Below are 16,211 nucleotides of genomic sequence, written 5' to 3' on the forward strand. Positions count from 1 at the left end.
CTCTAGTAACAATTTATATTGACTGTAAATATGAATAGCAATATCCAAATTAATGTTTGTAATTTAAGAAAACGGTCATTTGTCTTTAATAAAGAGAAGCCTTTTGAAAATAGTTTGTTCTTTCATGACAAAAGGCAAAATAAAATTATTTTAGTGAGATGTGAATCCTAAAAAGATGCATTTTCAGGAATTGTTCATATCACTGATTACCTGCCTAACTCTAAAATATAATTATTTTGCCATTTTTTGGAGTAGGTTTTTAATTTCTGGTCTTCCTTTAAAAGGAAATTCCCATCATGTTATAAAAATACACACAGGAATTCATGTGGATTAAATCTAAAATGAGTCTTTTTACAACAGACTGTTGGTATGATCAACTTTCTATCAAAAATACTTTCAATATTTATTCTCCTGCAAAATACACCACAGCCTTCCTTTTTTCACTCTTCACGTCTCTACTGAGTTATGACTCAAATTATTTCAAATTAAAAACAAACCTTCACACACTTCTCCTGAATATCACTTCTCTGAGAAGCAAATGTGGGTAGTGGTTTTTCACCATCCATTCCAGATTCCTCATTTTTCAATTTGCTAAGGTGATGATCTGAAATCCAGTCCATGAAGACAGTTAAAAGTTCATAAACTTGTCCACTAAGTGATACCTTTAAGCAAAAAATTAAAGCAAGCATTTATTTCAATTCACAGCTTGCTATAACTTCAAAGGCAAGTTTTACATTTGTTAAGTGATTATGGAATAATTTATTTAAACTGCTTCCATAAAACATGCATTGGATTGCAAAGCTTCTCCAAATGGAAGAAATTCCAAATCAAATCTCTCCAGTTAACATCAGACACATGTTAAATGCTGGCTGACAGAAGGGGGAGACCCACCACAATAAGGACATTGAAAGAACTGTACCTTATTACCAAGAGAGACAATTTTCATTAAAATTCTTTATCCAAGTTTGATAATGAAGAAAAGCAAAATTGGCCTTAATTCAAAGGCATGAACCACCCATACCTAAGATTTTAACAAATTTAAAGGTTTTAAAAGCTAAATAATTTCCACCATGGAACTTATCTTCCTCCCCCAAAAGCTGTTTTTCTTTACATTGTACCATTCTATAAAATGGACATGAAAAATTTTTTCCTGGAAACCCTGTTCTTTGAGAGTCTACACAAATGGGAAGAAAACAAGAACCAAATGCCATAAAAAACCAGTACAAATTCAACTCAACTGACTTCCATGTTCCTTCAAACCACTTTTAATCATTTTAAGTCGATGTTTATCACACGTCTGCCTTAGGGAACTATGCCAGATTTAACTTTAGACAGAGAAGTACAAGAGCAAAGTAATAAAAAAGGCATAGTTCAGCAGACAGCAATCCACAAAAACAAAAACAGATGAAGGAAAACAAAGTTACATTATTCTGAACAAGAGTAATCTTTAACTTTTTCAATTTTCTTCAAATAGGAACTTTTGATGAAAACTACAATCATCTTGAGTATCTAAGAATCTCCACTTTTTCTACTTTAATTTTAATTAAAATTTTTTTCCACAACTAGCATCCTCTTTAATAAAACATGGAAGCTATGTAGCAGGAAACGGGTGGGCGAGTAAAACAGGACCTCTCCCAGCCACTAAGCCCTCTGCACACAGCCCGTGCGCGGCAGACGGGGGGTTTGGGTGTGGGGAGGCAGCTACAGGCTGGGGCAGCCTTTTCAGGAGTGGAATGTGGGGTCCAGGCAAGTCTGCAGTGAGATATCACTACTATCCACTGGAAAGACGAAAATAAAAAGGACTGGAAACATCAAATATGGATGAAGCTATGGCGCAACAGAACAGACTGCCAGCAACGGTACAAATAACATGACCTCTTTGGAAAACTGGTGGCTGTCCCAGAAGTTAAACCTATGTGTACCTTATGACCCAGAAATTCCAGTCTTGGCTTTATTTCCAAGAGGGATGGAAACACATGTCCACAAAGAGCCCTGTACACTGATATTCTTAGCAGCTGAATATTTTGCTCTGTTTTTAAAACAAAAGCATATCTGAAATATTATGATACTTTTCTAAAAAGAAATTATTACGGTGAATACTTCCATAACAAAAAGAATGTTTGATAAATTGGAAAAAAAAAAAAAAAAGAACGAACAACGAGAAAAATGTCCTGGCTTTGCAGCAGAGAAATGTTCAACCATACCTTACAAGGTTTTGAAGCTGGTACTTTTTCCTGCTTTAAACTTTTTGCTTCATGAGTGGCCTGGGGATTGCCTTTCAGTCTCTGTATTGTCATGAACTCATACTTCCTCTGCGACAGTACATATCCACGAATTAAAGAAAAACGGTATCAGAAGTGAGACCAAGACAGCCATTTCAGATTTCACTTGTGTCTCAAGAGCAGAGCAGGTTCCTTACCTGTAAATTGTCTAAGCGAGCTTGAACTCTTTTGGCCTGAACCTCCAGCTTCCTGTTTTCTTCACTCACTTCATTCAACTAAAGCAGGAAAATAATAAGACATTTCAATAGAAACCTCAAGCTGATTTCCTACTGAAGTTTTCCCAGGATACTATCTTATCTTGTCTATCACCAGGCAACACAACACACAGAGGCAGGCAGCATCTGCGATTAAAGATCACAGCAAAACCACCACTGGGCCCTAAAACATGAAGAGTGTCTAGAAAGTTTGCTTAATTCTACGAAAAACGTTCAAGCCTCCTAACATCTTAAATGAAGACATTTTAACAGGGAACGTCCTTTTTCTGAGTTTTCCACTGAACTATAATATACATACGTGAAGATGCACAAACCACATAACAATGTAGTGAATTACTGGGACTGGAGTTCATGTCTGTGTAACTCAGGAAAAGTGCCTTCTTCACCATGTGGGTCTTCCCACCCCACATGCAACACAGCCTTCAACTTCTTTCCATCCTCTTTAATTGCTTTTTAAATCATGTTTTGCACGTTTTGTGTGTTCTGTGCATGTATAATCTCTTAGGTTTATTCCTTCACAGCCAGTGCTTCTTGATGCTACTACCCATAGCATCTTTCAATAAAGAGTATCTGGTTATTGTTGATATGCAGAAATACACTTGCTTTTTAAAAAAATTTAAATTTATCTTTTTAATTGAAGGATAAATGCTTTACAGAATTGTACTGGCTTCTGCCAAACATCAACATGAATCAGACATACACATACATACGTCCCGACTTTTACTGAACCCATATCCGAATAGTCTCCTGAATTTGTTTAATTCTAGTAACTTATCTGTATGCTCGTCTGGACACCGACTATATCTGTGCATAATCACGTCATCAGAGGCTAATTCTCATTTCTTCCTTCCCAATCCTGACCTCTCCTTGCTACGTGGACCAGGACGTTAGTTCAAAGATCCCCGGAATCAGGAACAGTGAACACCTTCCTTGTTCTGATCTCCGAGGGAAAAGATTTCAGTAACTTATGTTAAGTGTGAGTGTTGTCAGGATTGTTTCTTTTTGTAGATACTCTATGAGAATTAAGTTCTCTTCTATTCCTAGTTATTGTCTTGAGTTGGTGCTGAATTTTAAATCCAAGAATTATGATTCTTTTCTTTTTATCAGATGATGTGTTAATTTTCAAATGATAAATGACCCCTGTATTCCTCAGATAAATCCACTGAATGACATTACACTTTTTAGGTAGCTCTAGATTCAACTTGCTGATATTAAAATTTTTGCATATACACTCATTGGAGACTGGCTGCATTTTTCTTGTCGTGCTGACAGGTTTAGACTCAAAGTTCTGCCTGGCATCCTATGACAGGAAAGAGAGCCTTTCTCTTTTATGTTAATCATGTCTGTGATATTTCCTCCAGGAGTACTGTTCCTTCTTTGAAGGTAAGGTGCCTTCTTTGTCTCTGATTTTATCTTTACCTAAAGTTTTCACATCTTAAAACAGCGTACCAGTATGGTGTTCCTCAACATTTATCCTCCTTAGGTTAACAGAATTTCTTAAAATCTGTGGGCTGGCAGGCTTCACCAACTTGTGGATAGTATCCTTTCACATTCTGCCTCTCTATCTCACCAAGTACTTTGGAAACTCCCATGTTAACTTCTTCACTATGTTCCCTGTGCCTCTCAGGTGAAGTGTTCAACCTTTCACTATGCATATCAACAGGCTCTACCCCTTAGCAATGCACACATCCACCCCAGTCACTACACACTCACCAAACACATGCCCATCAGGATCATAGTCACCTGAGAGCCAGGTACAGGCAACAATGACCCCATGCTAGCAATCAGAAACTCTTCTCAAGAGCGTGAGACAAGACTGCAATGGGAGAACAGTCTCTCCAAGGATAAGAGAACTCCAGACAAAGTGGGTCAAGGTCATACTCTCACTGTGGGAGGGCAGACAGTTCAGAAATGACAAAGAATCAGATCCAGTGAGAACTGGGGGACCTGGTTATCACCGCCATGGAGATAGGTTATAACAAGTGGGGACTACAGAAATCAGAGAGACAGAGAAGAACACACAGCTGGCTAAGGAGTTCAACGTGCAAACGCTTGAGAGTCCACATTCAGCCCCCTGCTGGAATCCATAAGTTCCCCACCCTGGACCTCAGCTGCTAAAATGCCAAGGTTCACCCGTTTGTGCTCATCCATGCTTCCCTCCCCACAACAAACACACCATCACTCTCCTGTCCCTCTTCACAAAACCCTGCACTTCAAAACTGGCAAAGGGGAGCAGAAAAAAAAAAAAACAACAACTAGCAAGAACCTGGTGCAACCTGAGTATGATGGAGCACTGAGCTGACCCACAGCTCTGCATACAAGGTACAGTGCAGTGTGACACAGTGGGTGTGAGCTCGCCACAGCTCTGCATATGTAACAGAGTGCACAGCAGTACGATGCGCTGGTGTGAGCTCGCCACAGTTCTGCACGCATACATAGTGCAGTGCAGTGTGACGTGGTGGGCATGAGCTTGTGCTTCCAGCACAGGATCCACACACAACAGACACTCCAAAAATACACAGTGGTGTTTAACAGCCAGGTCAAGAATAGCACAAAGCTACAACTCAGCACCTGAAGTCCCCAGGTTAGCACGTTTTCTTTTGCTTGTTTTTAATCTAGTCACTGCTCTTAACAGTTTGAAAAATTCCAAGTTGTCCAATAGCTCAGCTAGTTGTCAGAACAGATGATGAGAAACCAAGAGCTAGCTTAACTATTCTATATTCAGAAGTATTTTATAATAAAGCTAACAAATAAAGATGATAATCAAGGTTTTCTCTACACAGAATATGCTCTAAGATTCTGACTTGAACTGGTTAATCTATACAGTTCTGAGAATGTCTCATAATCTAACACAGATAAACTAGGTCTTACCTGTTTCTTTAAGCTATCATTCAATCCTTTCAATGCATCAAAGGAAGACCTCAGCCTTTTGCTTTCCTTATTTCTCTCTCTAAGAACTTCAGTTAAGTGCTCAACTTCTGCATCATGTTGCTAGGAGGGAAAAAACAGAGATTCAATATCACTAATGCTACTGAACATAAGTTACATAAAAATTACAACTCTCTGGGGCTTCCCTGGTGACTCAGTAAAGAATCTGTCTGCCAATGCAGGAGACAAGGGTTCAATCTCGGATCTGGGAAGACCCTACATGCCTCAGAGCAACTAAAGCCCTTCCACCACAACTACTGAGCCTGTGCTCTAAGTCTGTGCTCCACAGCGAGAAGTCACTGCAATGAGAAGCCGCCCACACACTGCAACTAGAGTAGCCCCCGCTCATCACAAGTACAGAAAAGACGGCGCAGCAACCAAGACCGAGCGCAGCCAAAGACAAATATATAAAATTACAAGAAATAAATAAAAAATAAAAACTAGCCTTTAAAAAAAATTACAACACCTTGAATCACAAGGACTTTAATCAGTATATTTAAGCATAATGGCTGACACTGCAAGTAATTTATAAAAACTGGATAATCAACCAACTTAATAACAAAGAACTAAAAATGTATGTTAAATACCTATTAAAACGTATTACACAAATTAAGTAGCATTAAGGCTATTTTCTGGTCCTGCTCAGAAAAATCTCCAACAGAAACTCACTGAAATAATTTCTGACATCATGGAATGATAAAAGAGTTCTGATCCTTTCAGGAGACTAGTTAATTATTCATAGCTTTGTGAATTAAAATTTAAGGTTTAAATTAGCCCTCTGGAGAAGAAATATTCCACACATAGAACTGTTCTCATAAATTAGCTAAAATTGTTGTGCATCTCAGAAAACTTACATAGATAATAAAATTTCCTGAGCCCCAAACGATTTGACTTTCCTTAACCAGTTTCATAAATATTAAAATAAATTTCCCCTATAATTATATTCAAATAAGAGCATGTTTAGATTTGCGAATACTTACATAGTTTCTTTCACTTTTTACTCTCAGATTTATTCATAATGTATTAAAACAAGTAAATTTCCCAGGAAATCAAGAAACCGATTTCCTTCTTCCAAGTAATCATCCAGGTCCCACTAAAATAAAGCACTTAGCTTTATACCTCCTATGAGCAGCAAACAGACAAATCCAAAGAGAAAGAACCAAGGCTGAAATGAAGATGGAGTGCATGGAAAATCCAAGCTCATTAAAAAAAAAAAATCAGCTGTGTGAAATTTTATGATTAAACGACTCCTTAAATAACTCAGACATGGCCACAAAGACAACACTTATTTTAAAAGTAATATTAACATTCTCAACTGCACAAATTTTCCACCTCCAGAAGATATTAAGACCATTTGACACGGGTTCCTTTTCCAGAAGGATAAGCCCACCGCGCTCCGCTTCTCTTACTGATCACAACTAAAGCCACACAAAGAACACAGAAAGCAACTACTAAGGAAAGTCAAAAGGAAACAAGCAGGGAGTTGCAGAAAGGAGGAAAAACCTGGGCAAACAGCCCTCAAGAGGCTCTGTTTCCCCATTCCTCCAGCAGCCTTGCCCCACGGCAGGCCCTAGCCCTGCTAATTGCAGAAAAATGGCTTTGCTTTCTAGGGCTGGAAACAGGAAGAGGGGACCCATGATCCACGGATGTGCTCAAATCCAGCTCACCTCTGAGCTGCTGAAAGCAAGGGGCAGAGACAGGAGCTCAGGTGACAACAAGCCTACCCCAACCCCCGCCCAACACCCCACAGGCATGTTAGGGACCCAGAGCATCACAGCAAAGGCTGAGAAGCCCAGCCTCAGGCTCCCAGCGGTGCCTGCACCACACAGGCTCCAGAACAACGGCAAAGGCTCTGGGAACTGAGTGAATATGGTAAGACACAGCCTGAACTCAGCTGCGCACAGTACTATCAGGCTTCCAGAGGCTACGCTAGGATCATCCCAGGTCTACAGAAGATGAGTGACGTCCAAAGGAGTGTTGCAACCGGCCTCTGCAGTCAGTGCCACGCTCACCTCCTTCATGATCTGGAACCTCATGAGGACCTCTTCTCTGACGTCTTTCACTTCACTCAAGGCACCTTCATGTCTGAAGAGCAGCTCTTCCCTCTCGACCAGAAAACGTTCTCGCTTCTGAAGCTCCTCAGCGAATTCCTGCTGGGCTGCAGTCTCACACTGTGGGCAAGGATAGAGTTAGCGCTCCAGGAAGCTCACTCCACTGAGCACGAGCCAGGGGAGCGCAGAGCAACGACCATACAGCACAGCACGCGGGAACCCTGCAGGCCACCAATGCCAGGATCGGTCAGCAGACTCCAGCGCGAGGACCTGAGAGAATCCAGGGTGCAGACAAGGGGGGCACCATGGGGAGACCCCCCACTATCCCTCCCAGCTCCCCATCGCCCCTGGGAAGAACGGCTCACACCTGCAGAGGAGCCCCTCCAACATTCCCCCTCCAATCAGCAGAGCAGGCTCCAGTGGAGCCCAGAAATCGTCTCACATCCCCTACATTCCCACGGCCATGCGAGCCTCCCCCAGAGCCTATCAGCTCCCACAGCCTCTGAGCAGAACAGAGGACAGGGCGAGGCTGTGGCCTTACAAAGGGAGGTTGGGCTTCCAATGCCTTGGCCTCCTGACTTCCCACCTGGACAAACTTCTCTAAAACATTGTCCTGGTTGGCTGCACCCTCCTCAGTGCACTTCAGTCTGGCCTCAACCCCCGTCCCCCCTGAACCAGCTTCCGAATCACTGACCCTCAGTCCCGCTCCAGCCCTGGCTTCACCCGTCCCTCCCTCTGGTCCCCTCCTCCCTGGCTGCCATCCGGGCAGCGCTGAGCCCACACCTGCAGCTTCTGGTGAATCTGGAGCAGCTCGTCGTAGATCTGGCTGACCTGACGGGGCAGCAGGCCTGGCTTCCGTGGGGCCCTGGATGCAGGCGAGCCAATATGCTTGGAAGGGGAGTCGCTGCCATCACTACAATAGTCAGCCCGGCTCTTTGAACGTGAGGCCACGTTAGCTGGCCAGGCATTGGCTAAGAGAACAAAATTTAAATTAAAAACTTAGTTTACAGTTTTAAATATCCTCATTGTATTGTTAAAATGTTTCAAGTACTATATGCAGAAAAGAAAAAGAGGACACAGCCAACGGTTTACATTTAGAAAATGTGGGTGAAAGCCGTCCAGAAATTCTCTGTGGCCTTTTTGCAACTTCTCTGTAAATCTAAGACTATTTAAAAAATGAGTGGGTAACTGCCTTGACAAAGAGATGGAGAGTTACCTCAGGAGCCCTGACACGTGCTCTTTGCTCCCTTACACCAAACTAACCACCAATCCAGTGTTCATCACTGCTTCTTTGACATTTAAAAAACCGTTTTGCTTGTTTTAAAACTTTATGTGATGTCTATAATTAATCATATAAGTACATAATCTCGATAATCTCCTCCATTAAATCATGTGCTCCAGTGTTAATGGTGGCAGCAGGTTCACGACCCTCCATGGCCTTAGCCTTTGACAATACCTTGTGACCGCCAAGCTGCACTGTCTGCACAGAGGCTGGGGAGCCTTGCTCCTGGCAGCCATGGTGAGAGCTCCTGCCGTTACTGCGCACATTCAACTGTGTGTCCAACTCTTTGTGACCCCGTGGACTGTAGCCCACCAGGCTTCTCTGTCCATGGGATTCTCAGGCAAGAACAGTGAAGTGGGTTGCCATGCCCTCCTCTAGGGGATCTTCCCAACCCAGGCATCAAACCCTCGTCTCTTAAGTCTCCTGCATTGGCAGGTGGGTTCTTTACCACTAGTGCCACCTGTGATCCCAAATCAGTTACCAAAGTACCCCCTGCCCCTGCAACCCTAGCAGTGGAGGTGAGCACCCCCCGCACTGCTCCTCCCTGGCACTGGGCTGTTGGCACTCATGCTCTGCTCACAATGAGCTGTGACTTTCACCTGCACTGGCCGGCAGCTGAGGAGCCGCCCCCGGCTTTAAGGAGGGGGTCTCCATGGTACTCCCCATCTTGGACAGACCAGGGGAGCCAAGATAAAAATAGGAATTTTTAAAAAAGAAAGTGTTTCCTCTTCCCCAGCTCCACAAGCACCCTTCAAGGGAAACACTCCATGCTCTGCCTGCCTCCCCAGGCTCCCAGCCCACCAGCCCCGGGCCGTAACAGTCCTTAGTTCTGTCAACTTTTAAACACACTTAACATTTTGTATATGTTATCTTGTATTCTCAGTTGTTTCCAGTGGGAAAATCCATCACACACATGCAGCCAGGTACATAGAGAGCAACTGCTGACTCAGGGTGAAGGAGGCCAGGCCTCAAGTGACCTGGCCTGTTTTCCTAAAATGTATAAGGGTTAGTCACCTACTACCACAATCTTAGGGCATCCCAGGTGGCTCAGTGGTAAAGTATCCGCCTCCCAATGCAGGAGACATGGGTTCAGTCCCTGGGTTGGGAAGATCCTCTGGAGGAGGAAATAGCAACCCACTTCAGTATTCTTGCCTGGGAAATTTCTTGGACAGAGAAGCCTGGAGGGCTACAGTCTGTGAGATCACAGAAGAGTCAAACACGACTTAGCAACTAAACAACAACCACAATCCTAATTCCTAAGAAATACTGACAAGAAAAAGAACTGAAAAAATTATAATATTCATGGAGTATTAAGTTATTTTTGATAAACTTCGACAATGTGGAAATTCTACTGGAAAATCATGAAGTTTATTTTCCTCTTCTCCTTTAACTTAATGACAAGCACAGCAACCAGTTCATGGCTTACAAAGACCCAGGACAAAGAAATGCACACCTTGAGAACTAGGGTTACGACTACAGGGTAAGCTTTAGTGCCCTACTTGACAGAGCTGCTGTTTAAATGACTGTTTAAGTGAGATGAGCATTTCTCATCTCTGAAATGAGCATTTCTCTTACCTTTGTCTGTCTCTTTAAAGGACTGCCTGTTTATTTTGGAAGTACTAACTCTAGAATCATTGCCGGTGAACTCTTCTTCTGTTTCTGGTTCTTTCAAATCTTGAAAAGAATCCAGTTCATCATCTAGGCTTTAAAGAAAAATAAATCACAGCATTCTGGAAGATTTATACAGCCATTTAAAGAAGGGGAGACTGCTTCAAATATTAGCAGCATAACAACTGAAAAAACGTAACAAGTAAACATTTTTTAAAATGCAAAAGGAAAAACTGTAAACTACCAGTCATGATGCTGAAAACTCACACGTGTGAACTTTCCTCACATTCAGACATGCTCAACTGCAAAGTACACCCTTCCTCTTGACCCCGTATTGCTGTGAAGTGGATCGAACAGGCTCTGTGTCTCTAATTCTATTAACAACTGCAAGAATGAGTGTTGAGGGGGGGAAACTGAGTCTTAAGTTAAATAACCGACAGGGTAACTGACAGGTGACATAACTAGCAAAAGGTGAAGCAGAACTAGAATCCCAGATGTTCCCTCCAAAAAGATCATCTGAATGTTGGCATTTCCAGAGCCAGCTGTTAAAAGGGAATATGCTGCAAGTCACAAAAGACAACTTAAAATTTTCAGGAATTCTCTGGCAGTTCAGTGGTTAGGACTCTGTGCTTTCACCGCCCAGGGCCCAAATTTAATCCCTGGTCTGAGAACTAAGATCTCAGAAGCTTCGCAACACTGCCATAAAGAAAGAAAAAGAAATTCTAGTAGCTACTTTAAAAACATAAAAAGACATGAAATTTTAAGTGTATTATATTTAATCCAATATATCTAAAAGACAATCATTTTAGCATACAATCAATATTAAAAATAAGATACTTTACATTCTTTTATCTATCTTGAAAATGCAGTGTTTATTTTTTACTTACAGCACAACTTAGTTCAGACCAGCCCCTTTTCAAGCACTCAATAGATACAGGTGCTGGGCAGCCCTGTAATTCCACACTAGATCACAACAAGGAACTGGTGGGAAAACTGTCCAAAGTTAAAACCTTTCACAGTCCTAAAGCTTCAACTTGAAACCATACCCAGACCATTTAAAGAAGATAAAACTATCAGTTCAATAAAAGAAAATAACTTCCACGGACTTATAACTGCCAGCAGTTTCCTTTCTCTATAATCAAACTTGGGACAGCAGGGAGATCAAACAGTCAATTCTAAAGGAAATTATCCTGAATATTCACTGAAGGACTGATGCTGAAGCTCCAATACTCTGGCCACCTGATGTGAAAAGCTGATTCATTGGAAAAGACCCTCATGCTGGGAAAAACTGAGGGCAAGAGGAGAATGGGGCAACAGAGGATGAGATGGTTGGATGGTATCACTGACTCAACAGACATAAGTTTGAGCAAACTCAGGGAGATGATGATGGACAGAGAAGCCTGGTGTGTCGCGGTCCATGGGGTCGCAAAGAGTTGAACATGACTTGGCCACTGAACAACAAACACAACAATAATCAAACTATCCATGTTTAGATCTTTTTTTAAAAAAAATATTTATTTTATTTGGCTGTGTCGGATCTTAGTTGTGGCGTATGAAATCAGCTGCTCCGCAGCATGTGGGATCTCAGTTCCCCAACCAGAAATCCAACCCACATTCCCTGCACTGCAAGGTGGATTCTTAACCACTGGACCACCAGGGAAGTCCCCTCACGTCCATGTCCACCCCTTGACTCCAGATCAACTAGATGACTCTGTGAGTGCCAAAGGAGACCACAGCAACGGTGATGATGATAACATTGGTGCATCTGAGTGCCCTTCTATGTACTGAACAGCATTTTAAGTGCTTCACATGGAGTAATAATCAGAAAATGAAACAGTGCAAGCTCCAAGATATCAATCACAGTAACAATAGATATTTCAGGCACAATGCTTTTTCCCTCTCTACAATTACCTCAACGCTTCTCTTTGTATACGTCCACAACTTTACAGTTTACCATCATTTCAAAATGCTTGTTCGCTTTTGATACCTTAGCACTTCTTTCTGCCACATATTTTTGGCATTAATAATATTCAGCTTAGAACATTATTTCACCTTACCTTCCACTGGTTTTACCCAGAGTAAAAACTCCTCTACAAAACTGCTGACCCCTCACAGCCCAGCAGCACATGGTGTACTATTCTGTAGGCCCCAATCCCAGGGCTGACCTCTCCCATCTCTCTCTGCTACCTAGGTATAGCACAGTGCTTACCACAGCAGGAGACGCACCATACTGACTGCTGCTGAACAAACTTGTAGTCATTTTTATCTTAGTTCCTTATTAAAAAAAAATAAATAAGGGAGCAAGGCCTTCTTTTGGGTCCTGGATGAAGAGCCGTCTATCCTGCACTGTAAGTATCCCTGCATTATGTCTGCAAACAGGACGCTAGGCGTGTGGTTCCATCAAATGCTCAGGAACTAGCACCCAGTCTCCTCCACCGCCCAGCGGGCTCCCCACCGCCGATGCCTTCTCTCACAGAAAGGCGCACACCAGGCAGCCTCGGCCCCCGCCCTTGGTTTCGCGATACCCAGGGGCGTGGGGGAGACCCCCAGCAGGACTCGGGGTACCTTGCCAGTTCACCGTGAGGACACCGCGGGGGGACGTGGGGCGCCGCCTTCTCTCGTCAGAGAAACATCTCAACGACGGACCGACTTTATCTCCACAGCAGAAGATGTCCAAATCCTCTGTGAACAGGAGGGAAGGCAGCCGAGGAGGCTCGGTAAGGTCCGGCACCGACCTAGTTCTCGGCTCTGCAGAAGTCTCCCGTCTGCGTCTCCGCGACACGGGCTTCCAACAGACTGGCCTCCAGGCCGATGGTCAAACAGCGTGTAATCCATCGCCTCCCCCGCCCCCATCCCGCACGCGATCGCTGCAGGGACCCGCTACCGAAGACCCTGTTCCGCGTCGGAACAGAAAGACCAAGGGGGCAGGCCAAGTCCCTGAGGGCTCAACACAGTGCTTCTTCCTCTGATGCGCTCTAAGCATTGAACTCACACGATAAACTACCTACACCTGCGGCCTGCGGGGAACAAACAACCCAGCCGCCGCCCTACCTGGGGTGCGGGGAGGCCGCCGCCGCCGCTCCGCCACGTCCTGCCGCCGGCGCCCCGGCTGGAAGAGAGGATGGAGAGGTGACCGGGGCGAATCCGTCCCCCGGCCCCTGTCTCCTCCGACTCCTGGAACCCCTGCCCCGCGTGGCGTCCCCTCCCGCCGCCCGACACGCACGCCGGGCCCTCGCACACGGGCGGCCCCCGCGGACCCACCGGGCACCTTGGGGCACCGGGCCCCAGCACCTTGCGGCATGAAACCGGCTCGGACTCACCGCCCAGCGCCCAGACTGACGCAGCTCCGATCCTCACCCAAGTCTTAGCTGGGAACGCCTGCGCGCGTTCCCGCGGTGACGCGCATAGATCCTCCGACGCGCGTGCCCGCCGGGAGCCCGCTCCCCGCACGCTGCCGCCAGGGGTCCCGCCTCGCGCCCACTCTCCAACCCGCAGATCCAGCTACCCGCGAACCTGGCAGGGCCGGGCCTCACCTCGCTGAGGCAGCCGCCCGCCAGGCCGTAGCGGCTTTTGAGGCGCTCCACCACGAGATCTTGCCCCGGCGGCTTCACGACTCTTGGCTCCATGGCCGCGACCGACGTCGTCTCCCTGGCAACAGCGCGCGGCGGGGCGGGGCTGTGTGGAGAATATGCGCCGTGACGCACGACATGCCCCGCCCCCGGCAGGGACGCTGACTCGTGTTTCTTGGGGAACAGCCCTCGGACTCGTGGAGGGGCGGGCATTGCGGATGCGTGTTACGACGCGCGTACATCCCGGCTCCCGCTTGCCGTCGGCGCCAACGCCGTTGGGCCCGGCTTGTGGGCGTCTGTACAAGTTCGCGGCCCCTGGGGGCGAGATGCGAGCTGGCGCGCGGGGTCATCGTTTCCTTTCCTTCTCGAGGGTCGCGCGCGTTCCGCTGGGGTCGGGTCGAGGCGCCATCCGGGTGTATCTCTCTCGTACGCAGCTCAGACTTGTCCTGGCTGGAGGAGTTGGTTTCGGCTATAGCGTTCGTTTCCTAACCTGGATCCACAGGGCGCCTCGGAGTCTCCCGCAGCCCACAAGGCCCCAGGCGCCTTCTGTCACCCGGGACGCGCCCCGAAACCACGGAGAAGCGGAGCCCTCGGGACCGGGGTGCACGCACCCCCCCCCCCCTCCAATACACACACACAGTCGGGCGTCAGGGTGTCCACTGCGCCCCGCACTCGGACCCCACCTCGGGCGGTAAGCAGGTGCTGCCCCAGGACAGCCTGTTTCCAGACCCCAAACAGCACGACAGCCCCGCAGTCTGAGCACACCGCCGGCGGGGGCTGCGACGAGCACGTTGTGCTCGAGGGACTCCGAGGTCCTACACTGAGCAGGCTGACGAGAATGTACCCCCTGTTGTCCAACTTTTTCCACTAGCCATTTCTAAGTAGGTGTTCAGTATATACCCCACTTGAAAACAGTCCTTTCCTTGGGAGCTCTGGAAATCAGGTGGCAGTCTGAGTTTACAGATATTTAATTATTCTTACTTTGGTTCCAGAATGAACAAAAAATTAAGATGCACAAGTAATGAATTTTTTAAATATCATAGCTGTTAACAATTGTCACTTTATTTTTGCTACAAAATTCACCAGAAAAAGGTACTGCAACAATCTAGTATAAAGCAAATCTTTAACCAAAGAACATGGTATAGACCTGTTTAAAATACTCATACTTTATCACAATAACTGCAAGGAAAAATTCAAGTTCTATCAGAACCAATGCAGTTTGAGGTAGTAGAAACAGATGACAGAAAGGTTTTTTAAAAAGTCTAATTACTCAACTTAAAATGTAAAAATTAATTTAATACCTTTGAAAGGGCGCAGGAAGCTACATATTTTAAGGAAAGAAGGTACTCTGCTTAAAAGATAATTTAACTATACAGGAGGTGCAAGAATTTATAGAAGAGCACTTTGGTTAAGTCTCTGCCCTCTGTGGCTCTACCCATTTACAAGTGAATCTGTTCATAACTGAACACACCAATAGTTTAAATTACCAAATATAGTCCAAATCTGAAATAAAAATTATCCAAGTCATGGTCCCTTTATTCAAACAGAAAGTATATCCATGCAGGAAGTCTAATATCTTAAAAGGAACTAAAATTAAATTGCATATATCATATTCTTTCAATAGTTTGAGAAGGTCTATTGCTTTTAACAAGATTAGTATTCCATTTTAATACAAATATGTCAGGAGTACATAAACACAAGTACACCTGAAAATACACCAGTGTTTAAACTTTTATTTCACACCATGCAAGGTCAATTATAACACATTAGAAAGTGACAACAGCTATAAGCTGCAATTTTACATTTGTACATTGGAAATGTCCATTTTCAAAAGCTGAACATAATTAATTACCATGTTGTCAAAACAGCTAGGCCTCAATTCAACTTCTATACAGGTAAAATTTACTATGGAAAACAATGATTTTATATCTGTCCACATTCTGTGATAATAATTCTTCGACTAACAGACCCTTTAGGAGAACCAAATGACTCAATCTTTTTCACAGTATCCATACCATCTTTAACAAACCCAAATACTACATGCTTCAAGTCCAAACATTCTGCTTTTTTCAGTGTTATGAAAAACTGAGAATTATTGGTGTCCTGGCCTCGACTGGCCATTGATAGTAAACCAGGACCTGTATGTTTCACATCAAAATTTTCATCTTCAAATTTATCTCCATAAATGGACCGTCCTCCTGTTCCATCATGTTTTGTGATATCTCCCCCCTGAAAAAAAGATTTCAATTAACAGGAATCCCAAATAAAACATTAAA

At 44.5% G+C, this 16,211-nt stretch overlaps 2 protein-coding genes across 8 annotated transcripts in view; both read right to left on the minus strand.

The window, feature by feature from the left end:
- Positions 1 to 15,549, minus strand: part of CCDC138 (coiled-coil domain containing 138) — a 30,701-nt gene extending 15,152 nt beyond the window's left edge. For 4 of the 5 annotated variants that reach the window (XR_009739390.1, XM_061432521.1, XM_061432523.1 and 1 more), the window contains exons 1-10: positions 13,900 to 15,549; positions 13,418 to 13,475; positions 12,932 to 13,048; positions 10,334 to 10,456; positions 8,260 to 8,447; positions 7,438 to 7,596; positions 5,369 to 5,488; positions 2,420 to 2,497; positions 2,205 to 2,312; positions 498 to 662 (exon numbers count right to left, since the gene is read on the minus strand). Coding sequence is in view for 4 of the 5 variants with exons in the window: in XM_061432521.1 (XP_061288505.1) it covers positions 498 to 662; positions 2,205 to 2,312; positions 2,420 to 2,497; positions 5,369 to 5,488; positions 7,438 to 7,596; positions 8,260 to 8,447; positions 10,334 to 10,456; positions 12,932 to 13,048; positions 13,418 to 13,475; positions 13,900 to 14,148 (1,365 nt within the window). In the remaining variant the exon portion in view is untranslated. The remainder of the gene's footprint in view (positions 1 to 497; positions 663 to 2,204; positions 2,313 to 2,419; positions 2,498 to 5,368; positions 5,489 to 7,437; positions 7,597 to 8,259; positions 8,448 to 10,333; positions 10,457 to 12,931; positions 13,049 to 13,417; positions 13,476 to 13,899) is intronic. The other variant, XM_061432520.1, reaches the window with a different exon arrangement.
- A 99-nt stretch (positions 15,550 to 15,648) lies between these two features.
- LOC133257058 (E3 SUMO-protein ligase RanBP2-like) overlaps positions 15,649 to 16,211 on the minus strand; it is a 61,341-nt gene continuing 60,778 nt past the window's right edge. For all 3 annotated transcript variants that reach the window (XM_061432516.1, XM_061432518.1, XM_061432517.1), the window contains one exon: positions 15,649 to 16,164. In XM_061432516.1, the coding sequence (XP_061288500.1) occupies positions 15,859 to 16,164 (306 nt within the window). In that variant the 3' untranslated portion in view covers positions 15,649 to 15,858. The remainder of the gene's footprint in view (positions 16,165 to 16,211) is intronic.

Source organism: Bos javanicus, chromosome 11 (assembly GCF_032452875.1).
Source record: "Bos javanicus breed banteng chromosome 11, ARS-OSU_banteng_1.0, whole genome shotgun sequence".
Taxonomy (NCBI): domain Eukaryota; kingdom Metazoa; phylum Chordata; class Mammalia; order Artiodactyla; family Bovidae; genus Bos; species Bos javanicus.